Genomic DNA, 24,394 nt, shown 5'->3' with positions numbered 1-24,394 from the left:
GTCTGAAGTTAGAGAGTCAGAGGATTGAAGAAGGGGACATCCGGGGATTGTGTCCTCTTGGCGGTGGGGAAGACCACCTTTGGTCTTAAAGGGACAGGGCAGGGCCAAGAAGTGTCTGTATATATAATAACATAGGGGGAGTGTAATATAGTGGTTAGAGAAATATGCGGATGCAAGTGTCCCGAGGAAGAAGTGAGGTGTGTTGCCTTAAAGGGCCAGTGCAGTAAGAAGAACGGAAGAGAGAGAGAGAGCGGCTCCTTGGCTGCTTGCGTCAGAGGCAGTTCAACAGGTGGAGCCGGAGCGTTCGGCGGAGGCTTGGCGGCAGTCGAGGCCATGGGCGACCCGGAGGAGACTTTCGGGGGCGACGGGGACCCCAACCCGGCCCCCTACGAGGAGCTGGTCTCGGCCCTGGCTGGAGGCCTCTACGGGGAGCTGGAGCGGCTGGTGGCGGCCCATGGACCCGGCGCCGTCTCGGGGCTCCTGCCCCAGCTGGTCTCCGTCCTGGAGTCGCTGCAAGGCGCCTGCGGGCAAGTCCGGGAGCGGGACCAGGCCCTGGAGCGCCTGCGGGACGACCGGCTCCGGCTCCTCGAGCAGTACGAACGCGAGCGGGCCGGGCGCAAGCGGGCGGAAGAGGTGGGTGCGTCCGCGCTGTCCGCCTAGCGCGGTTTGACACCGCTACAACCGCCATGGAGTCCTGGGAGCTGTCCTTTGGCCAGGCACCTTGTAAAACTCCAATGTTTCCATAGCGTGCTAGTTGAAGCAGGTGTCAGAAGTGTACTAATGGGGTTCATATTACTATTATCTACACCACTAATGGGGTGCCTATTATTATTATTATTATTCCATGCGGGGACATGAGAGAAGCCTCCCACAGGGATGGTAAAACATCAAAACATCCAGGCGTCCCCTGGGCAACATCCTTGCAGACTGTCAATTCTCTCACTCCAGAAGCAACTCTGGTTGCTCCTGACACGAAAAAAAAAATTATTATTATTTACACCAGGCATGGGCAAACTTCGGTCCTCCCTCTAGGTGTTATGGACTTCAACTCCCACAATTCCTAACAGCCTACCGGTTCAAGTGAAGTCCAAAACACCTAGAGGGAGGGCCGAAGTTTGCCCATGCTTGATATAGACAGATCTCAAATTTATGATGTGTCAAAGCAGCTTCTAATCTTTGCGGGCAGAAAGATACACTTGAAAAAATCCAGAGCAGCAATCAATAAGCATCAATGGGGCATACTAGTTTGACCGCTGGATCAGGATACTGGAGGCTAGTGTTCGGATAGAAACACGCGCTTTCAGCCTCAGTGGTTGGCCAAACCAAAACCTCTTCTGAAAAAGTATGCCAAAAAGCCCCATGGTAGTTTCACCTTAGGTCACTTTAAATCAAAAACAACTTGAAAGTATACAACAACAGTGACAGTGAAGAACTGCCTCATTTGTATCCAGCACAAGCAGCTGACATTAAGTACAGTTGAGTCCGACTCTGGGAGATGGTGCTCATCTCCATTTCTAAGCCAAAGAGCCGGCGTTGTCTGTAGACATCTCCAAGGTCATGTGGCCAGCATGACTGCATGGAGTGCCATTAGCTTCCAATCAAAGCACTACCTATTGATGTACTCACATTTGCATGTTTTTGAACTGCTAGGTTGGCAGAAGTTGAGGCTAACAGCAGGAGCTCACCCCACTCCCCAGATTTGAACTGCTGGCCTTTCGGTCAGCAAGTTCATCAGCCCAGTGGTTTAACCTCTGCAGCACTGGGGGCTCCAGGTTCACCTTAGGTCACTTTAAATAAAAAACAACTTGAAAGTATACAACAAAAACAGTGAGAGTGAAGAACTGTCTCATTCACACCCAGTGCAAACAACTAAAGGTTTAAGTATACAAAGTCAATTAAATACTTGCATGTATCATTCGATTTTATTTGCATATACAAATCCTAGCAAAGTTTATGTTGTACTACAACCCCCAGAATCCTCTAACCCTAATGACTTGCCCAGGTAGGCTCATGTAACATTCTGCTAATTATATCCAAAAGCTAACTTTTACAAACTCAGTATATGTTTAGTCATATAGACTAAACTTTTAATGCAAGCCTGCTGAAAATTGTACGTAAGAGCACCATGCGAATGTATATACCAGGCATGGGCAAACTTTGGCCCTCCAGGTGTTTTGGACTTCAACTCCCACAATTCCTAACAGTCAGTAGGTTGTTAGGAATTGTGGGAGTTGAAGTCCAAAACACCTGGAGGGCCGAAGTTTGCCCATGCCTAGTATATAGGAACACAGTCATCACCTGCAAAGAACTGTTATCTCTCAAAATCAACTGTCTTAGTGAAGAATAAGTATCTGTTTAGCCATGCCTATTCCATAGCATTAAGCCGTGACAGTTCAAGTGAGGTCAAATGGATTTAATTCCACAATGTAGATACATCCACAATGATTTCTAAACTGTTTCTCCAGGTGTTTTGGTCCAACTCTCAGGGCCATTTAGTTGGCCACTGTGAACCAAATACTGAAATAAATATTTTGATCTGTTCCACCAGGACTCTTTTTATGTTTTAATAAAAGGATTTATCCGAGATTGGAATTGTGTATTTGAATTACTGTATTGCTGGATCATTCACAGTAACTGCCATTGCAGTATCCCATGGCAAGGACTCCAAATTGCATTTGCTTTGAGCAGAACATCACTTGTTTTGTCTCAAACCTTGTGCTCTGTCCGGTATCAGTGGATGCCCTTGCATTTCTTTGCACTGCAGAGAGAAGACAGGAGCAAGGAGATAACATTGTTGGATATTTTAAAGAAACTTTGTTCCATTTCCAGAGCTTGGAAAAGTATTTTTATATAGACCGCAGTTCTCCAGCCAGCAGTGAGATCCTGGGAGTTGCCCATAAAAAGCCACATAAAAATTTCTGCAGATTTCCCACCTACTGCCTTCACCTTTGGCTCTCCTTTTGCTGAGAAGTGGAAAGAGCATCAAATGGACCATAAACTCTCCCTTGTTTTGTTATTGTTCAGGATGTGATGAATGAAGGATTGCCCAGTGGTAATGTGTTGCATGACCTGGAGTGGGGTCAAGGCTGACCGCCAACCATTGCTGGAAGGGATACAGGCAAAGCTATAAGGGAGCAAGGCATGGCTTCAGAGGAAACTAACCTCGAGCCCCAGTAATGCTAGAAAATAGCAGTTGTCATTTGGTTCTTTCCCTGCAGAGGTTCATGGAGCTTGAAGATGCCATGGAGCAGGAGCGTAAGGCGCATGGGACAGCCTTGAACCGGCTCGAAGGACAGACCCGCATTTTGGATGGCAAAGCGAGGAGCTACGCCGATCAAGGTGGGGCTCATTTACACTGAGCCCATTTAACCTTGTAGACATTTAACTCAGTTCAGACTCCCCAGCTCAACCTAATGGAGACTCTCAAGTTGGTTTGGCCTTACTTTAACTGCCATGCCTTAATGCTATGGAATCAGGCAGTTTGTAGTTTGGTGAGGCAACAGCACTCTTTGGGAGAGAAGGCCAAATAGTTACCTTGTAAAACTACAACTCCCAGGATTCCTTAGCACTGAGCCATGGCAATTAAAGTGGTGTCTAATTACATTAATTCTACACTTTAGAATTGCCCATAAAGTGGGAGAAACCTCTTCTGTGTGCATATTTTGAGCTCTTTGAGCTACATTTGTGCCTGTGTATTTGCTATGTTTCAGTGGAAGGAACTGGCAAAGCCACCTATGAGTATTCCTTGCCTGAGAAAGCAGTATCAAATTAATGTCAACAGGAAACATGAAACAATATGCACACACAAACATATATGAAACTTCATACAGAGCAAATGGATAGCAATCTGAGGTGTTCCCTCTCTTGTGTGTGTACCTCCTTGTAATGCTATATATATTCATTACTATTGATTGAATGTATTTATGCCTTGTCCTTCAGCCAAAAAAAAGAAAGGCCAGAATAGCTTACAGTTTATTAAGTTATTTAAGTATATAGCAAAAACACAGACATAACTATTACCATCACCCTTCTCTTCCTAGTGGCCAGCCTGGAGGAGCAAAAATCTTCATTGCTGAAAGAACTCTCCAGTCTCAGCCAGACCCACTCCAAGGTAAGTTTGACAAAGAACAACCTTTCCAAGCCTGCTATCTTCTTCTCCCCTCTTTTTTGTCCCTCCCAAGATGGATAGCATTTTCACTTCAATCTCTGTTTTATGCAGATGATACAAAGTTACAAAGAGCTGAAATTGCAGAGGGCTTCGGCTGCTGTGAGTCAAACTGGATCTTCATCTGCAGAGGCGAAAAGGTTTGGAAAAGACAACTGGTCACAGAAGGGGAAACTGTACAGTCAATAAGCTACGTGGTGACTGCCACAGTTTGGGAAAAGTTACTTTTTCTTAGGCTGCAATTCTCAGAATTCCCCTAGCCCAGCATCAGTGGCCACACTGGTTGGAGGGGTGTGCAAATTGTGATAGTTCCATCCTATTGAATTTTGGGATCTGCAATTTCATGGCATGTTTTCCAGATAGCTTGAGTTCAATGGAGTGCACTAGAGAATAGTAAGCATTTCATGAAACTACAGATCCCAGCATTCCACAGGGTGGAATCATGGCCCTAAAGTGGTCTCTAACTGCTTTAATTGTGGAGGATGACTAGAGACCCATTGCAACTTTCCCCAGGCTCTCTGCTTCTGCTCATCTCACAAGAGGAAGGGATATTTTTGTCCAAGGTGCTGAAATGCTGCTGTGTTGCTATGCATCCCAGGCATGTCTGTCGCAATTCTCAAGATCGCCTCCTTGAGTAATCCAAATACGTTTTTGTTCTGGTCAGGTTGAAGCTCCCTCCACTCCAAGTGCCCCCTTCATTTCTGTCAAGAACCTCAGACCCTGGGCCTCCTGAAACACTGAATTCCCCAGAAGTAAGTGGATGGTTTATGGGGGAAGGCTTGAGCCTAACACAGTTTCTTGATGTTCGGCAAATGTCAGCAGTGGTGGGTGGAAAAGCTGTATATCAGGAAAGATGTTAAGGCAGCTGATTCTTGAGAAAAGGTATTTTACTTCCCAAAATCTTCCAGTCAGCAAAGCTTCTGCTGAAGGGGACTGCCACAAAAAGGATCCTAGTCAGAGAAAAGGCACTCATGAAATATAAATCAGGCAAATCAGTCATACGTTCAGAAAGTAAAAAGCAGATACATATAATAAGTAATATAATTCCAGTTATATTACTGTCCTCAGTGGCACAGTGGGTTAAACTGCTGAGCTACTGAACTTGCTGACCAACTGGTTGGTGGTTCAGATCTGGGGAGTGGAGTGAGCTCCCGCTGTTAGCCCCAGCTTCTGCCAACCTAGCAGTTCGAAAACATGCAAATGTGAGTAGATAAAGAGGTACCGCTCTGGCAGGAAGATAACAGCACTCCATGCAGTCATGCTGGCCACATAACCTTGGAGGCATCTATGAACAATGCTGACTCTTTGGCTTAGAAATGGAGATGAGCACCAACCCCCAGAGCCAGACATGACTAGACTTAATGTCTAGGGGAAACTTTTACCTTTACTATAATTGCAGTATACAAAACAACTGTGTCAGTGGCAAATAGGAGAATTTGAAAAAGATTACAATATACAGTGGGCCCTCTGTATTCACAGATTCTGCATCCACAGACTCAACCAACCATGAATCAAAAATATTAGGGAAGAAATTCCAAAAAGTTATTTTGTATAAGTTTTATATATAGTACAACAGGGAGACCTGTTTACCTCACCATTGTATTTAATGGGACTTGAGCATCCACAGATTTTGATATCCAAGGGGGAACCTGGAACCAAATCCCAATGGATACCAAGGCCCACAATAGACACACAAAGAAAGGTGAGGGTAAAGCCAAACATGCAACATAGTACATTGGAGGGGGGGGGGGGGGGGAGGGGAATATGACCAGCAAACACAAGTTGAAAAAGCCTCCAACAAACTAGGAAATATAATGGGAATAAAAATACAATTAGCACAAAATGTGAAAATAAATAATAAGCTCCAATCCACAGAATATGGTATTTTGAATAAACACTAAAAAAAACAAACAAGGGAGGCAAAGCAGAATTCCCTTATTAAAGAAAAGCAGGGGTATAATCTTTTAATCTTTTCCTCCCTATTCCCCTCCTTTCCCTCAGGAACCTGGAGAGATTCAAGGGCTTCCTAGTTCCGAAAAGGTGCCTGAGAGCGACCCAAAAAGGAACTCTTTCCCCTTGGCGGAGGAAATAGTGCACCTTGAGAAAGATGGTATGGAAAGGAAGCCTCTCCTGCTTGCTCCCCCCTCCCCCCCCCCATCTACCTCTCTTCTCTTATCTCTCTTCCTCTTCCTTTCTAGGATATTCTTTTAATACTTTAAGCTACACTGTCTGCTATTCAGCTTGACAATCCTAGAGCAGGAGGTAAATTGGGATTGACTAATAGATTTCTGGCTGATTTGCAGTAAAATATTGGCAAAGGTTTAGGCTCATTGTTGATAAACATCAGCACTACTCAGCAAAAGGAGTTTATCTCAGAATTAAGCTGATAAAATGGAGAAAGCCTCAAGATAGCCATTTTCCACCTGGCAGCCTCCAGATATATTGGAAGACAGAATATGGCTAGTTGAAATAATCCATCCCTCTGCTATGCAAGGATACACAGTCAAAGTACTCCTGATAGATGGCCAGCTAGCCTCTAATTTAAACCTTAAACAAAGGAGACTGCACACTCCTAAAGTGTCAAATAGTTCTTACCTTCAGAAAGTTCTTCCTAATGTTTAGGTGGAATCTCCTTTCCTGTAGTTTGAATCCATTACTTTGTGTCCTAATCTTTAGAACAGCAGAAAACAAATGAATCTGTTGTCAATATGACAGCCTTTTAAATATGTAAACATGGCTATCATGTCACCACTTAGCCTTCTTTTCTCCAAGCTAATCATACCCAGATCTTTAAGCCCCTCTCATAGGTTTTACCTTCCAGATCTTTTACTATTTTGGTTGCCCTTTTCTGGACACATTGCAGTTTACCAATATACTTCCTGAATGATGTCCAGGATTGGACACAGTTTTGCAGGTGTGGCCTAATCAAAGCAGAATAGAGTGGTACTATTACTTGCCTTGGTCTGGACCAGGGGTCCTTGAACATTCAAGGCTGAGGGCCGGTTCATGGTCCCCTAGACAGTTCAAACAATTGAAGGGCTGGAAAAAAATGAGCAAATTCCTATGCACACTGCGCGTGTCTTATTTGTATTGGAAAAAAACCCCCATAAAATAACAATAAAATATTTAAAATAAAGAACAATTTTAACCAACATACACTTTCCAGTATTTCAGTGGGAAGTGTGGACCTATGATAGTCAAGTTAATTGAGATTGTTGTTATTGTATGCCTTCAGGTCGTTTCAAACTTAGGGCAACCCTAAGTCTAAAGTTTTGGGCAGGGAGAGGGTAAATTACTTTGGAGGGCCGCATCCAGCCTGAATGCCCTAGTCTGTGGGTCCCTGGTATAGATGCCATACTCATTGAAAATCCATCAGAATTGATAAGTGTGTTGTGTTTTTCCATGCCCCCATTCCTTCTCTCATCATTAGCCTCTCCTGCTCAAAAGCAGTGTTTTGACTTGGATGATCTTGTAAGCTCCACTCCAGAACTAGGACCTGACCCACAGCAAACAAGCAGGTAAGAGGAATGAGTTCACTTATTAAGCCTCTGAGCAAAAAACATATAGTGTTAAAACACTTGTTGCTCTCTTGCTCATTGGCACTTCTCTAGCAGGGTAGGGAAACCCTTCAACCTTTCCTTCCTCTCTCCATAACGTCAGCATGACCATCCCATCTCCTGGTGTTTCTTCTGTCCCACTCACTCTATGAGTGCTCTTATATCAAGAGATTTTACCCTTCTTGCTATCATACTTGCTGTTTTGGAGAACCACATACCATTAAATATGATATCTAGATAGGCATTCACTTTTTCCATATAATCCCTTCTACAACTGAAATTTTGAAAGCGTGGCAATCCTGAGATGAAGAATGAGGGTAATTTTTGAGGATTATATTGCTGCGTTTCTTGTTTTTCTTGGATAACACACATGTGCACAATCCCATATTTCCCCATTGGTTTCTGTCTACTGTGGTGTCAGACATGGATGTGCGTAGTCACCAGGAGGGCGGTGGGAGGGAGGAAACTCTTGTCTGTCTATTTGTTTGTTTGTCTGTCTGTCTCTCAGCCCCTTGAGTTCCACCCTCGAGCGCAACACGGTCTCCCTTTTCGCCGAGGTCTCGGGCCTCAGCCCTGAACTTCTCAGTGATATGGATGACGGTGCTGATTTGCAGGGTGAGTAGGGAAAACCCTCTCGATCACTCTCATTCTGCATTCATTTCCTATTAAGATTTTATCCTCCCAGAGAGCCTGAAAATCTTGGTCTCACTCTTACATGTCAGCCATGTCCAATAAATCCTGGTTCCGAATTTCCCCAGCATGTGTAGAGCTAGGATCTGTCCCTGTGCCCTAACAGTTAAGTGCTATCTCTATTTGCCTGCCTTTATAGGGGATGCCTTAGAAACTGTCATGGCAGAAAATGCTAAACTGCAAGAAACACGGTAAGAATGAACCCTTCCTTCCTTAGCCTAAAGTGATGGGAGCTCCCCACTCCATGGAATGAAATGACTTTGTTTTCTGTGTTTAAGGGTGCTTGACTTAGTAGAAAATTAAAAGAAACATGGATATAGCCATTCCCAGCCTATTGTAGCGGCTTTGCCATGCTTTAGTCTCAGTTGGATGTCCTTTTGGGGCATGCCATTGATCTCAGGTTTAAAGTTTTGGTGTCCATTTCATCCTTTCTCCAGGATCGCATTGGATACTGCTCGTCGCCACCTTATTGCCCGTGTGGAAGAGCTTACTGAAGAGCGCGAGTCGCTGCGGATGGAGCGTGAGGGGACATTGGGGGCACTGAGCCGCTGCCAAGCCCAACTGAAGGAGGCTGAGTTAGAACTCATCCGGTAAGATCTGGTCACAGTACTTAATGTTACTTATACAGTCAGCCTGATTGGTCTACTGGTTCCAGTAAAGAAGAGAAGAGCAATATCTCAAAATAGCAATACAGAGCAACAAGTCACTTGTTTGGTAGCATCTGCCCCTAAGCATTATTTATGTAATCCATTCATGTTGAGCTGGTCATGAGACTGGGGATCTCTCACTTAAAAGGAAAAGAGACTCCATTCCCATCCCAGGATATCACCCTGCCATTAATATAATCACTAAATTTGTGAGCATGTATTTAAGCCATTCATTTTTCTAATTCCAGTATCCGACAGGAATTTGAGGATACGAGACGTTCAAGCGAGGAGGGCGAGGTAACTAGGCCATTCATGGCTGGGATGTGTCATGTCTGCTGGGGTTGTTGGGGTCTGCGGAGAGCCAATGGGAACCAGGAAGAGTCTCCAAACTTCTGACAGGACAGAAGTGGGACTCAGGACTCTGGACCTGACTCTGAGGGAAGTGAGAGTATGTTTGTGTATGTGCTGATGAGGCAGCATCCCCGTCTTCGTCCTTAGGCTGAAGGAAGCTCATCGCGGCCTCAGAGGTTCACACGAGCCGAGATGGCACGGGTGGTGATGGAGCGTAACCTCTACAAAGAGAGACTGATGGAGCTACAAGAAGCCGTTAGACGAACTGAGCTACTCAGGTCTGTGGCACTGAGGTTCTGTCAGGTCCTGGGCTCAGGTCTTTTGAATTACCACTATCCTTGCAAAAAACAAAACAAAACAAAAACAAACCCAACAACCCATGGCAAGCATTTTCACTGTGCTTTTAGGCTCTCCTAGGCCATTTTAGGACCAGGAGAAGCCTTGTTTTTAATGGGAAAACTGAGAAGTAACTTTAGTTCCTACTTTTAAAAAGATCTCTCTTGGGCTTAAAAAGGCCCAAGAGATGTGGGATGTGGAAAAAATGACTCCACATATCCTAGAGAGCATTTGGGGCATTTTTGTGGGCTGGGGACCTCATGCTGCCTGAAGAGCACACTCTGTCCACCCTAGTTTAGTTCATGATTCCCACTCCTGCTAAGTATTTCTCTGTGTTAAAAGATAAATGGCTACATATGCGCTGTCTGCTTCCAGTTTACGACCTTGACAATTATACATTGGCTGATAAGGCCAGAAGAAGAAGAGTTATTGTTGAAGTATCAGGGAAGCCTTTAGACAATATTTTCTTCTTCTTTCCAGGGCTTCGCGAGAGGAACAAGCTGTCCAGATGAAAAAGTCGTCTTTCTGGAAAATGTAGGTACCATATTTGTTCTGTCCCTCTAGCCATACCTATCCGCACTCCAGTATTTTGCACTCACAGTATACCCTTGAGGAATTTAGTATCAAAGGCAGAACACAGCAGAGAATTTATCTTTTTTTTTCCTTTAAAAACAGTTACAATGAAGCAAGACTTTATACTTTGAAATGACAAAGTTGTGTGAAAAGGCAATCTCACACAAGTTGCAGAAGATTTCTGCAGTTGTGAAGCTGCAGAAGATTTCTGTTTGTGTGGTGGGAGATGAAGAAACACTGTTGCCACTTTTAGCTGCTAACCCTGGACTAAAAAGAAGGGCAAATCTCTACAACATGTTACACATGGTTTATTCTGTTCATACAGAGCCCCACTGCTTTCAGCACAGAGATCTTTGGGTTTTATTACTGCTGAACTTGTATATACTTTCCAAGACAGGAGTCCTAAGTGCTCCCCACTTGTTTTTCCCTTGCAGCTTTGACCGTTTGTTCAGCCCCTCGGATTCTCTAGAGAGATCACCCGCTTCTCCGCTGCCTCCAGGGAGGCCTCGGTCTAGTCCCGGTGCCCGCAATGAACTGGGACGGAATGGTGGACAGTTGTCTCCAGCCTTACGATACATCCCACGAGCTACCTCACCCACCAGCGAGTAAGTTATATACCGCTTAAACATTAGGAAGAATTTATTTACTGTTAAAGAGCGGAATGGACTGCCGAGAAGGCTAGTGGACTCTCTTTCTTTGGAAATCTTCAAATAGGAGTTGGGTAGGAATATTTTAGGAATGCTTTAGTTATGTATTCTTGCATGGCAGGGGGTTGGACTAGATTGCCCCTATGGCTCCCACCAATTTAGGAGCCAATGATGCTACCAGCAGCACCTTGCAGAAGGAAGATGTAGGAACAGGAGAGCATATCAACTGATTCCATGGTTCTTATAAATCAATACTTCATAAAAATGTACTACTGTGGTCTCAGAAGTACCTTGCAGTTCATTTTGCTTGGCATTGTCTGCTCCAGCTGGAATCAGTCCCCCTGAATCTGGAGCCCTTTGCAGTGGGTTAGACTGCAGTTCCCACCATCCACACACATCCTGGCTCATGGTGTAGTTCAATGAACCTGAAAGTATACATTGGAAAAGGCTGTTCTAGGATCTCGGGTAGATGTCTTTCTGCCGATTGTGATCCTCTTGGGCAACAATTTGATGCCATCACTTCTGAATAAATTGCACCAAAATCTCTAGAGTTGATGTTGTGTAGCTGTGTGCAGGATTAGCATGCGAGGCCGCATGGAGCTGCCAGCTATCAGTTTTCTTGTTTCTACAGAGCTGATACCTCTCCACAGCAGAAGCGGCGGGAACTGTATCGGGAGATCCGCTCACACATCTGGCAAGAGCACGGCCGGGCACAGATCCATGGGTGGAGCCAGCCACCTGAGCTCCAGGTGAGCACCCTTGCCCACATCCTTGCTTTATGAGATTGGATCCAGAGAAGGGTCATGGAGGAAGTAAGTGTGATGTTCTTCATGCATGTATTCCATGTTTGTATGTATTTCTTATCATTTGATCATGGAATAAAAATGGCTGTGTTGAAAAATAAGACTACGTATGTGTGATCCTATGTAGTCAAGCAAGGGAATGATTTTGATTTCCACATGGTCAAATTTGGTTCTCCTTTCATTGCAGAGCCAAGACCCATCTCCATGGGGCACTAACATCCCTACACTTGTGCAGCTTCGGATGTTGGACCAGAAAGACCCCAGCACCAAGGTAGTATAGCACAATATCTCCAAATGTCAGGTAATGGGGAGAGGGGGGTGCTAATTTCTTTTTCCAACTTGCTTGAGTTTCAGGTTTGGAGAAAAGGCAGAGGGTAAATAAAGCAATGGAATACACACACACCCAAACTGGAACCACTCTAATTTAAAACCCATTGAAAAAAATTCAGGGAAGCACACATGAGAGACTGTGGACAGCTTCTGTGTAGATATGAGGATTTTGGACAAATGGATTTTAACTTGGATATGTTTTAAATTTTGTATAATGTGTTTTTTATTCTGTAATGTTACCGTGTTTCCCCGAAAATAAGACAGTGTCTTATATTATTTTTTACTCCCAAAGATGCACTAGGTCTTATTTTCAGGGGATGTTTTATTTTTCCATGAAGAAGAATTCGCATTTATTGTTGAACAAAAAAATGAACATTTATTCTATACTGTACAGTAGTTGTCATCACAAACCAACATAACCAAACCAGACAAACTGACTTATGTCAAGAATTTCTTGTTACTACCATTATTTCCATATACAACTGGTATGTACATTTACCAATTCTGCATGCTATGGTGTTCTGTTTGGCAGGCGCTGGGCATGCTTCCAAATACAAACTTTGCTAGGTCTTACTTTCGGGGGAGGCCTTATATTTGGCAATTCAGCAAAAACTCTACTAGGTCTTATTTTTTGGGGATGTCTTATTTTAGGGGAAACAGGGTATGTTGGTTTTTATATGAACTGTTGTTTAGTGTATTGTTTGCAGGCATTGAATTTTTGCTTATTTATTGTAAGCCGCCTTGAGAAAGGCGGGGTAAAAGTGCCGCAAATAGATAAATAAATAAATAAATAAATAAATAGGACCATGAGCTAAGAAGAAACCTTTTTTAAAATTGAACTGGCACACTTGTAATTCTCTTTCGGTGTGTGTATTTGCCCCACTTTGAGAATTACCTTGTCAAAGCTTCTGACTACAGCTGAAATGGGGATGGTGGAATTCTTGTCAAAAAGCTTATAGGAAGAACCTGCAGGTCTCAAGGGCTTACTTGTGTCTCTTCCCTTGTAGCTCTGGTGTGCTGCAGCATCACTTGGACTAGAGTCTCAAGAATTGTCAGAGGCTGTAAGTATTGGTTTTCAGCCTAGGTTTAATGCAGTCAGCCCTCCACATTTTATGGGGTTAGAGGCACAGGGTCCCTGTGAAACTGAAAAGCTGTGAATAAAGAGATAGGTATACTTTTCCATTAGTGAACACCTCTCCTAAAATTTCTGGGTCTTCCAGCATGACTACTGTCAACTTCAGCCATAAGCGGAACATAGAATAGCACTGAAGGACCTAACCATTCCTTGAGAGGTATTATCTCTCGAAATCTCTTAGGTCCTCCAGCATGAATATTGACCATAGAGTCATACTAGACCATATACTAGGACCATACTAGGTCCTAGAGATTTTTGGAGAGAATATTTTAATTTAAATCTGTGGATTATCAAATTTGAAAAAGTCAATGGGGATTCATTTAGCTTTCGGTTTTGCATAGGTTAGTGACGAATCTCTGTTATTTAGGTTGGCTTTCAGTTTGACCCCTGATTTTCTCTCACTTATAGGGTAACCCCCATCAGTGCATCGCAGGCAGCTCACAGCTCTGGGTGGCTGCCGGAACGCACTCTGCAAGCGAAATTACTCTTTTCAATGCCCAGAACTCAAACCAACTCCTGGAGCACTTTGTCTTGCCTGGAGTTCACATTCTCTCCATCGCCTGTGTGCCTGGTCAGTACAAGGAAGGATGAGGGGCATCTGGGAGGGACAGACTAAGCAAAGACATTTGCAAGATCATTAGGGCTTCACTTGGGAGGATAATTTGGACTTCAGAGTGAACTTCAGAGTCTTTCTATGGCAAGATCTCTAGCTTCTTTAGCCTGTTTTTCTCCTTGTAGTTGAATTATAGAAAGGGAGGAATTCTAGAGCCTGGACAAGTTGCTTTGCTTGGAGTGCAGCTCCTAGAATCTGCAACTCTACCCATCATGGCTAATAAATGTGATAACTGGGAGAAAGCAGAGTGATAAAACCTGTGGTTCAGAAATAACTTGCCCAAACTCTGCTCCATTCTGTCCATATTCCACTGCAAGCTTCTATTTGCATCTTTATGAAAGTATATATAAAAACACATTTTGAACCTATTTTCTTGTAAATATGGTTCTCTCTATATATTTCTTCTTGAAATTCTTTTTCCAAAACCATATTTAATCATATAATTAACAATGTATTTGAATTTTGTGTTTTTCAAAGCCGAGGACTGCATTGCTGAATCAGTTTGGCCCAGTTAAAAAAAGAACTGAACAAAATCCACAGATACTCCTTAAAGAGAGAAAGAGGGAGAGAAAATGCATGATGTAGGTGCAGTGGACTATAACTGTTATTGTTTCCCATTCAGAATTATGGGAATGGTAGTTATACACCATTTGGGGAGCCACAATTTCCCCAACCCTGCTTTAAAGTTCAGATAAATCACATGTAGCAAATACTATTTCCTCATATCACAGTGTCTTGGTTTACTGGGAAAATGTTTACCAAATGTTCTGAGTTCTCTTTATTTGGTATAGTGTAGTTCTTCTCCTAAGTGCTATTATTATTTTAGAAGTATTCCTGAAAGAGAGATGGCACTGTCTTGCACCAAGCCAGATCACTGGCCTAATTGTTCAGCACTGACTGCTTGGATTGTTAGCTGCTGCCCAAAGTCCCTTGCAAAGGTCTTTTTCAGCCATGTCAAATGAAACCCTGCCAGACCTTGGACCTGTAGAAATGTTCCTATGTGCAAAGGGCACCTGTTTCATTCATGGACAAGGACTCCATTCCAGTAATAAACTGCATGCAAATAAGGCTGATAAATGAGGCATGGCTATAGAACTGACACCTGGAAGGAAGAGTACAAAGTTTAGCAGTCATGATAATGATAATAAGCAACTCTGTGAAAATTATTCATTTATTTTGTGCTGGACTTATTTATGCAGAATTTATTATTGGGCCCCAAGTAAATTTGTTTAGATACCAGAAGTGAACTCAAGTCTTGAACCTGGGAGCTCAAGTTTTCTGCAATGCCCAAGGGTGCTTTTGCACACTTAAAGGTATAGAGCAACTATGCCTATTCCTGGAGATGCCGGATCTGGTCACACATTCTACATAAAGATATCTTTGAAAGTGTTTGGAAACTTCAGTTTGTACAAAACACTGCAGGGTGAGCACTAAGTGGGACTGGTTACAGAGATCACATAACTCCCCTGTTCCAACAGCTCCATTGGCTGTCAGTCTGATTCCAGGCACAAAGTTCTGATTATGATCTATAAAGATTGATATAGCTTAGGTCCAGACTATCTGATGGACCATATTGCCCCTTGTAAGCTTTTCTGGACCCTGCAATTCACAGGAGAGTCCTTTTTCAGTCCCACCACATTCACAGGTTCGGTTGGTGAATACACTAGAACTTCAATGCAGTGTCTCCACTTGCTGCTGTGTTCCCTGACAAAATTGTTTCCTCTTCTCTGTGGCTGTCCTTTTCAGGCCTTAACATCCCTGAGAGCGAGAGCCAGCAGCTAGAGCCTGAGATTCTTGATGATCCCCTGGCACCTGGATCTGACAGCGATGATGAAACACGGGAAATGGAGGCTATTGGCACCGAACCCACCATCTGGTTTGGAACCCAGGAGGGCCGGTAAATGTGACCTCAATGTATGGTGGGGGAAAAGTAAGGACAGGGGGAACCTTTGTAGTTTAGGACCCTTTTCCTGAGTTGGTCACTCACAATCTGTTGGATTCACTGAGCCTCTCCAGGCAGACTGCCGTTTCTTACTTTTGTGAACATCAAGTTGTACCATATGGGAATATGTGGCAGGTTACCTTTTCTGTTGCTTTTGTGGCCTACTATTATCAATAGGATTGGTGTCACCCAGTATGGCAACTCATACTATCACCTTCTCCAACTAAATCCATACTAAGTCTGCTCAGATTCATTGGGGAATTTGGCAGCTAGGCCTTAAATGATGATCATCAATGAAAGCAGTAAAATAGGACAGGAGCTAGGGCTATGATGGGTTTGGACAGGAAAGCTCAGATATTTACATTGTTGGAAGCTCCCCACTGTCTTTTCTTCCCTCCCAGCATCTATATTCACTCGGTGAAGACTGACTGCCGACGCTGCAGGGGACGGGTTCAGCTGAAGGATGCGGTCCACTGTATTGTGTGCGTATGCAACCCTTCCACTTTCCCTTGAAAGGCCAGGAGCCTGATGTGTACTCCTTGTGAAAGTTGCACTCTATCCCAATCTGGTGCTGATTGAGCTTTCCCTTGTCTTAACCCTGTTGTCTGTGTTTCAGCCACACCCATGGCCGAGTAGTAGCTGCATTAGGGGATGGATCTCTGGCTATTTTTCATCGGAACCCAGGTAAGTTCTACTTCTTTCCTTCTTTCTCTTCTGTACTTTGGCTCCTCTCTGTCTTATGAAATTCCCTGTCTTTTCTTAGTCCGGAATTGGGACCTTCGTACCCCACGCCTGGTTGACCTGGGAAGGCCACGGCGCTCCATCCGTTGTGCCATTCCTGTGCTGGACCGGCTGTGGTGCGGATACGGAAACCGGGTCTATGTGTTAGAGCCTCGTACAGCTCGCTTCCAGGTGGGTGTCCAAAGCCTGAGTTCAGTGTGGCAAGCAGAAACTATACAAATGACAAATTTGTGATGGCTGCAGATCTATTAAGGCAAGAGTGGAAAATTGGTGACCTTCTAGGAGTTTTTGGACTGCAGTTCTCATCACTCCTAGCTTGAATATCAAGTGATGAAAAATCATGGGAGTTGTAATTCCAACAACATCTTCTGTTTTCTTGCCCCTATTAGGATCTGGGCAGAATATTGAATGCTGGAACAAGATTTTTGAATGGGAGTAGTGTCAATTGATGAATTCAGACTAGCTATTCAGAGTAAAATATGTTGATCCAAGGTGCAGTAATATGACTTTCAAAAATATATGGTGGAGGGCACACAAAAATGCCAAATGTTCATGGTTCATCCCTAATTATCTTCAGGTGGAACTGGGAAGGACTGCCTGTCTGAATCCTTGGCTGTTGCCAATCATTGTGATCAACACTAAACAGTGGATATAAGACAGCTTCCAATGTTGCTATATAATTTGGAGTGCTACTGCTGGATGAGCAGAATTATAAGAGGAGTTCCTGGGTGGATCTGTTGAGATCACTTCGAAGAAAGAGCTATACAGGATCTGTTTTGATTTTTAAACAAAGAAACAAGAATTCAACAATGGTGGGTTCTAGTTGAGACAACTCAGGAGATCGGTAAGAACAGTTTGGAGGATGAGTGTGTGAACTACAGTTCCTGTCATCCCCCACCATTGATTATGCTGGCTACGGGGTTGATAGGAACTGCCATCCAAGAACTTTAGGAGGATCATTATCTGCTGCATGGAGTTGTGCATTTGTTTGTGTATGAGAAGGGAACAGATTGAATCTTTTGTAATCTCTGTTTTTATCTTCTCCCAGCGGTATTTTGAGGTGACTTCACACCCAGAAACCCAAGTGCGGCACATGGTGGCAGCCGGTGGTGGCGTCTGGGTATCCGTCCGACTGGATTCCACTCTGCGCCTCCTGCATGCGGAAACTGGGCAGCCCTTGCAGGAAGTGGAGCTGGGCCCCTTCATGAGCCGTATGCTTGGTGAGTGGCCAGGACCTAGTAGGGACCAAAGAGAAAGAGCATGACAGGAGCAGAATATGTGCCACTTTAACTGTGAGAAGAAATTGGCAAAATAAGATGTTGGCCACAAACAATTATGAGTAGCTGAAAATAGAGAAGGATATCAAGAAGAATACCAGTTAATAAAAACAAATTCCCAAATTTATGAAGCAGTAACCAAGCCCTGGGCTTGCTGGCCATAAATAACCTGACTCTTAGTATTTGACAGTCTTTTCTGGTTTAGTGCTTAGTAAAAAGAGTTTGAGTTTGTTTTGGATGGCCATTCTGGAATCCTCTACCCAAAGTTAATTATTGGTGTTTTTTCTTTTTCCTGGTCCCACAGGGCCTAACAGTCTTAGTTTAGCCTTGAACATCTCAGCACTTGGCGCTTTTGGAAGGCGGCTATGGGTTGGCACATCTGGTGGTACCATCATCTCTTTGCCCTTTGTCTCAGGTAAGCCATATGTATAATGGTGGGTGGAGAAGTATGCAGTGATGTTTTCTGCTGGCTAAATATGGAATCTTGTTTCTTTGTCTTTGCAGAATTTGTGGGAAGCTCAGAGCCTTCTTCCCCTACCAGCATCCCCTACTGTGCCATGGAGCAAGCACAGATCAGCTACCACGGGCATCGTGATGCTGTCCGCTTCTTTGTCTCAGTCCCAGGTAACCTACATGAAGGACTGAATTCTCCTCCTTGAGCCTTAGGAAGAAGAATAGAATTTCTGACATATAGGAAGAAGAATGTAGAGCCAGGGATCTTAAAACAGCCTAAATTGATACTCTTAATTGGAAAATTGATATGATAGAATTATAGTTGCCACCAATCCAGTTATGGTGAAGGATATGTGAGTTGAAGTCGAAATAACTTCTGACAAGTTCACATGAGAGACGGGACCTGATTCTGAAGATAAAATTCAACCCCTTGAATTGAACTCAGAACCAAACCACTATCTGGGTCTCAAAACACGTTAAAATCTTAGCATTGTGAATGAGTTGCAGCTTCCAGATCATCTTTAAGGGAAGGTCTTTGAACAAGGTATTACAGTAGCCAAAAGGGGATGTCAACAGAATGCAGATGTGTGTTCAAGAGAGGACTGGAAAACTTGTTATTTTAATCACTGATTGAAAGCTGACATCCTGTGATCGGGGAATCTTGTAACACATACCATTCTGTTTGAAGAGTGATTCATTATATATAAAAGTTAAGCTGTGACTTATGTTTTGCTATCTGTAGGATGTGTGAATCCATCTGCCTCTGAAAGCCCCAAAGAACTGCACAGCCAAGAGAAACCGAACAGGCACTGCAGCTTGGTGCTCAGCGGAGGAGAGGGGTATATCAATCTCAGGATAGGTAAGACCATTGCTTTGTAGCAGGGAAAGCCATCTGTGAAGGACGTTGATGCCTCTGTAGGACTCTACTTTTATGTCATTTGGGTTCCAAGTCTCAACTGAAGCATAGCTGATTTTGAAGGTTGTGGATGGCAAGAAGTCCTAAAGTACAACATTAATGTGGAATTAGAGGTGTTTAGGGGCCAAAAATCAGGTCACTTTTTAAAATTGGAGGTCATTGGGAACATCAGGGGATTTAAAATGGGGTTGAAAAGATGCATGTAACAAATGGGCTGTCCTGGTTTGGGCCCAGGTTCAGCTTTGCCGCTTTATATATGGAAGGAGAGTTTTTGATATCCCATTAGCAGAGGAGTGGGCAACAGTATGAGTCCAAGGACCAAATTTCTGTCACTTGGACCATCTGGGTGAGTACATGGGATGCTAAAAATACCAGAAATTAAATGGAATGGAATGGAAAGCCCTAAATGGCCAAAAATTCACTTCTGGTTTTGAAAAACAGATGTGTTTTTCAAAGGAGACTTGCCATTCCTAGAAACTTCCAAGAAAGGCAATTAATATTGTGGGTGGAGCAGAAAAAGGCTCATTTGGAGAGTCAAGGGCCACAAGAATAGCCTTGGGAGTTGCCTTTTGGCTGGTCTTGTCCTACTGCCAGGGATAGTGGTATTTTTGACCTCATTGGGACTCAGTATTCCTCTGCCCCCCTAGGAGACGACACAGACGAGCGCTATGGTGACCTGCTCTTCCCGAATCCGCGCCTCCGCCGAGCTGAACGAAGCCACCTGATTGTCTGGCAGGTGCAGGCCTGAGGTAGCGGCATCAGTGGTGATGGGCACGAGTACTGCTTTCGGGTGGTATGGCTTGACTTCCCCCTCGGAAGGAATGGCACGTTTGCCAGATATTGGTGTCTTCTCACCTTTCCCTCACTGCCTCTTGCCCTCCTTCCCTTCAACTTGGTTAAGTCTCTGGGGTCTGCAGGGTTTGAAGTAAAACGTGCACAAGCCAGTGATGTGGGGGAAAGCCATCTGGATCCAGGATCTGTTTTGCACAGAAAATCTACAGCTGGTGCACCTGACATCCCTATTTTTTAAAAACCCTTCCCTTTCCATTGCTTTTAAACAGGATGTGCCTGTATAATAAATGTCCCTTCTCTCATATGGACTGTCTTTCCCCCTTCCAATCCTGCTGCATTTGATTGGTCCTCACTGTGTTGCAAACCAGTAGCAGCTTACTTTACTGGCCAGGTGGGTGGAGCCACAGGTTAGAATGCTTAGGGCTTGTTAAAGGGCTATTGCACCATTTGGAAGTGAAGAAGTGACAGGAGAGAGGGTTTTTGATGATTTGTAGCACAAGAGACTAAGAACTGGGACTTCCAGTCAATTCTGAAAGATGAAACTCTTAGGTTGATTGGAACGATGGCCTTCCTTTGTCCTTTTGGCTCTCAGTTTTGAGTATGTTTTTCTGATGCATTTCTGGTTGTGTGGGTTGGAACATGGGGACAGGAACTGGAAGATCTGGAAATAACAGGCACAGACTTGACAATGCTGGTCCACATAAACTATGATGCTTCTTAAGAGTGATCTCAAGAGGAAGCCCTTTTGTTTCACCACTACTCTAGAAGCTGGACAGGGATTGGATAGTTCCTGGAGATGTTGAGTAAATCTGATCCTGCCCGGAGTACTACAATGATGTCAGGGTCAAGGCACATGCTGCGCTGTTAAGTTTCTCAGGGTTTGTGTTTGTTGTTTGTCTTGTTTCAGCAGGCTAATAGGGGCCTCTGGCAACATCTCAGGATCACTTTCTGTCAGACAGTTTCTCAATAAAGCTTTACACTTATTTATTTATTAATTTAGCCTGTACTCTTCTTTGCAGTGAACAGGACTGTAACTGCTTTCTGCAGAATGATTCATAAAACAGATAGCCAACATCTCCTTTGATTTTTTTAGTGTTCTTCTAATAGGCAAGAGCCAATTCTGAGACCTGTAATGCAAAAGAGAGGATGGCTTCTTCGGGTGTTGGGATGAAGAGAATGCAGAACCCTAAGAAACATGAATTGAGACTTTCTTATTTTGGGCATACCATGAGATAACATTGAGATAACATGACTATGCTCAATAGAGTGGAAATAAGAAGACCGCATTATAGGTAAATGCAGTCTGTCAAGGCAGCTAGAAACCTGGGTTTGCAAGATCTTAACAACGCTGTCAATAACAGAAAGTTGTGGAGTCTCATTCATCAAGTCCCTGTAAATCAGAGCCAACTTGATGGCAATTAACAACAGTTGGCAATGAGTAAAATGGTGGTGAGTGGGGTCAGGACTTGGACAAAAATACATGAACACATTCAGACACCCATTCATATAGAGATTCTCTGGTAAGACAACTGATGGTCCATGTGGCCAATTAATACTCCATTTACACGGGGCTGGGGCGTGAATGAGAATGTTAAAGTGGAACAACCATTCGGAATTATGCATTCTCAGCTTTGGAGGACAAGATGAACATTCACTATTTAAAAGAAACAAATTAGTTGTGGAATACATCAGATATGCTTGTAGTTACCAAAACTCGTGGATTTCTATATCAGTTATATCCACATGCCACTTATCCATGGAGGGAGGCTTTGGATTCTGCTTGTAGGAAGGTATCCCCAGAATGATACAAGTAACCTGAAATTTATGAACTTCCAGCTTTATAAATGTGGTATTTGAGGGCTGTTCTGTGTTAGACCTGGGTGAAGTACCAAGCCCCCTCCAAGAGTTTGTTTAGGACCAAACACACATTTCTGCTGTAGCATAAGCTTTATTGGAGGTAAATGGTGCAGCAGGTAGTATACATAGAGAAGCTTGACAGTTCTTTTTTTAATGGGTCCGGTATCTTGCATATTCAGTGGTGGAACAGGATCCTTGAACAAAAAACTACAAAGAAGATCCTCTGCCAGTGATCAAATTCCCAATAGTTGGCTACATAGCACTCCTTAGATAGGGTTGCACACCCTCCAGGGCGGAGCTGGTGTAAGATGGACTAACATCTGGCAGCAAACACAAAAAGCGTGCAAGTACAAACTACTCCCTTCCTAACAGTGATGATAAATGTACAAACAGTTTGGTAACAGGTAAATTCACGCTTCCCCAGTCTGTTCACAACCTCCATTTCTTTTCCAGGTCATAAATGCAAAAAAAAAAGAAAAAACCCAGACAAGCTAGCCTATATGCCTGATCAATTTTGGCTATTTCCAGTCTTTTCTTTCAAGACTATTTTTTTAATGAACTCAAACTCAACAGCCCTCCACATAATGAACATCTTACAATAAATAAAGAACTCAACAGGAGCAGAGTGAGCAAGACAAGGCTGAAAGATTTCCCTTGCCCTGTATCAGATTTAAAGAAACCCATTTAAGGTGCAAATAAAATGCGCTGGTGCCAGGAATTTCCAGAAAATAATCTGGGACAACAAAATTTTCATTTGGATATTTTTAAAGACCTATAGCAACAAATGCCACAACCTCTTAGTCTGTTTTCCTATCTGGAGGAACTCGCCATAGGAAATAGTCTGATTGGATTTCACGCTATCTATTCAATTTCTATCCCACCTTTCACCTGTTAAGGAACCCATGGCAGAATAGAAAATTTAAATTAACTGTTTAGTTACAGGTAATTGATGTACTATAGAAAGGTTTTTATAAAAACCTAGTTACATGTGAATGCAGTTAAAAACACATACAATAGAGTCTCACTTGTCCAACATAAACGGGCCGGCAGAACGTTGGATAAGCGAAAATGTTGGATAATGAGAGATTAAGGAAAAGCCTATTAAACGTCAAATTATGTTATGATTTTACAAATTAAACACCGAAACATCATGTTTTACAACAAATCAACAGAAAAAGCAGTTCAATACACAGTAACGTTATGTAGTAATTACTGTATTTATGAATTTAGCACCAAAAAAATCGCAATATATTGAAAACATTAACAACAAAAACATTGGCTACTAACAAACTGACTACAAATAAAGATAGAATTGCATAAAATTAACTTACAGTAACAACTCTGTCAAAAATTAAATCCATAAAAAGTTCAGTCCTTGCTGCCTAGAGAAATAGCTGTGGATCTGGGTGGGAGGCAGACTGCGTTGGATAATCCAGAACATTGGCTATGCGAATGTTGGATAAGTGAGACTCTACTGTAGTTAAAACAAGTTTTAAAATAAAAATAAATAATGCATTACATTTAAAATACAGAAAAGAACAGAATGCAACATTTGAAACAATGTTGTGCCATATACAGTAGAGTCTCACTTATCCAAGCCTCGCTTATCCAAGCCTCTGGATTATCCAAGCCATTTTTGTAGTCAATGTTTTCAATATATTGTGATATTTTGGTGCTAAATTCGTAAATATAGTAATTACAACATAACATTACTGCGTATTGAACTACTTTTTCTGTCAAATTTGTTGTATAACATGATTTTTGGTGCTTAATTTATAAAATCATAACCTAATTTGATGTTTAACAGGCTTTTCCTTAATCCCTCCTTATTATCCAAGATATTCACTTATCCAAGCTTCTGCCAGCCCATTTAGCTTGGATAAGTGAGACTCTACTGTAGTTAAAATAAATCAATGGCTTGTCTATATAAAATAGTATCAATCTGTCAGTGGAAAGGGAACAGGGTGGAAACTAGTGGGATCTCCTGTGGGAGAAACGCCTACAGTTTAAATAATATACTTTATTTATATTCCACTCTATCTCCCCGAGGAGACTCAGAGCCAGAATGGCAAACATTCAATGATGTTATACAATTGACAAAGACAGTACATAAACAGAGACAAGGCTTCCCTCTTTTCATCTCCAGCATCAGCTGTGCTCAACTTGGCCATGGGGAGGTGCTGTTTCATTTTCCATGCCAAGGAGTCTGTTGTCCATAGATGCCTTTCCTGGTTGGATTTTTGCCAGCATGTTTTTCCAGGGTGCCTTTTAACATTGTTTTTGAACTGATAGGTGAGCAGAAGCTGACGGCGGAAGCTCACCCCGACCTGGGCTTGTACTGCCAACCTTCCAGTCAGAAGGATCATCTATACCGGTAGCAGGCAGTTTAACCCACTGTGCTAGACCAGCCCAGTTTAGGAGCAACTACTCAGAAGGTCCTCTTTCATGTCCTTATCAGCCTCACCTATGAAGGTGGTGGGGTCAAGAGAAAGGTTGAATGGGTGGAAAGCAATAGCCAGGATTCTGTTCACCCCATTTGTGCTATCTCCACCTGCACTTCATTTTCCTC

At 43.1% G+C, this 24,394-nt stretch overlaps 1 protein-coding gene across 1 annotated transcript; it reads left to right on the top strand.

Moving 5' to 3' along the window:
- Nucleotides 1-14: 14 nt before the first annotated feature.
- On the top strand, nucleotides 15-20,957 carry LOC103279918 (C-Jun-amino-terminal kinase-interacting protein 4). Its single transcript, XM_008117212.3, has 27 exons — nucleotides 15-633; nucleotides 3,219-3,339; nucleotides 4,041-4,111; nucleotides 4,220-4,305; nucleotides 4,830-4,917; nucleotides 6,167-6,275; nucleotides 7,596-7,683; nucleotides 8,231-8,337; nucleotides 8,552-8,603; nucleotides 8,850-9,002; nucleotides 9,308-9,356; nucleotides 9,558-9,688; nucleotides 10,227-10,280; nucleotides 10,754-10,924; nucleotides 11,598-11,715; nucleotides 11,957-12,040; nucleotides 13,107-13,160; nucleotides 13,643-13,805; nucleotides 15,594-15,744; nucleotides 16,191-16,271; nucleotides 16,406-16,473; nucleotides 16,553-16,701; nucleotides 17,579-17,750; nucleotides 18,112-18,222; nucleotides 18,312-18,431; nucleotides 19,003-19,119; nucleotides 19,824-20,957. The coding sequence occupies exons 1-27, from the start codon at nucleotides 334-336 to the stop codon at nucleotides 19,922-19,924; spliced, it is 3,069 nt and encodes a 1,022-aa protein (XP_008115419.2). The 5' UTR covers nucleotides 15-333; the 3' UTR covers nucleotides 19,925-20,957.
- The last annotated feature ends 3,437 nt before the right edge of the window (nucleotides 20,958-24,394 follow it).

This window comes from Anolis carolinensis, chromosome 6, assembly GCF_035594765.1.
Source record: "Anolis carolinensis isolate JA03-04 chromosome 6, rAnoCar3.1.pri, whole genome shotgun sequence".
NCBI classification, from domain to species: domain Eukaryota; kingdom Metazoa; phylum Chordata; class Lepidosauria; order Squamata; family Dactyloidae; genus Anolis; species Anolis carolinensis.
The sequence above is the reverse complement of the archived record's forward strand: the minus strand, read 5'-3'. Positions and strand labels throughout refer to the sequence as shown.

Bases quoted from the DNA above. Each gene is read 5' to 3' on its own strand.
- LOC103279918 (XM_008117212.3), top strand. From the start codon at position 334: ATGGGCGACCCGGAGGAGACTTTCGGGGGCGACGGGGACCCCAACCCG. The intron at 10,281-10,753 runs GTAGGTACCATA...TTTCCCTTGCAG, and splicing joins AAGTCGTCTTTCTGGAAAAT to CTTTGACCGTTTGTTCAGCC. The intron at 13,161-13,642 runs GTAAGTATTGGT...TCTCACTTATAG, and splicing joins CTCAAGAATTGTCAGAGGCT to GGTAACCCCCATCAGTGCAT.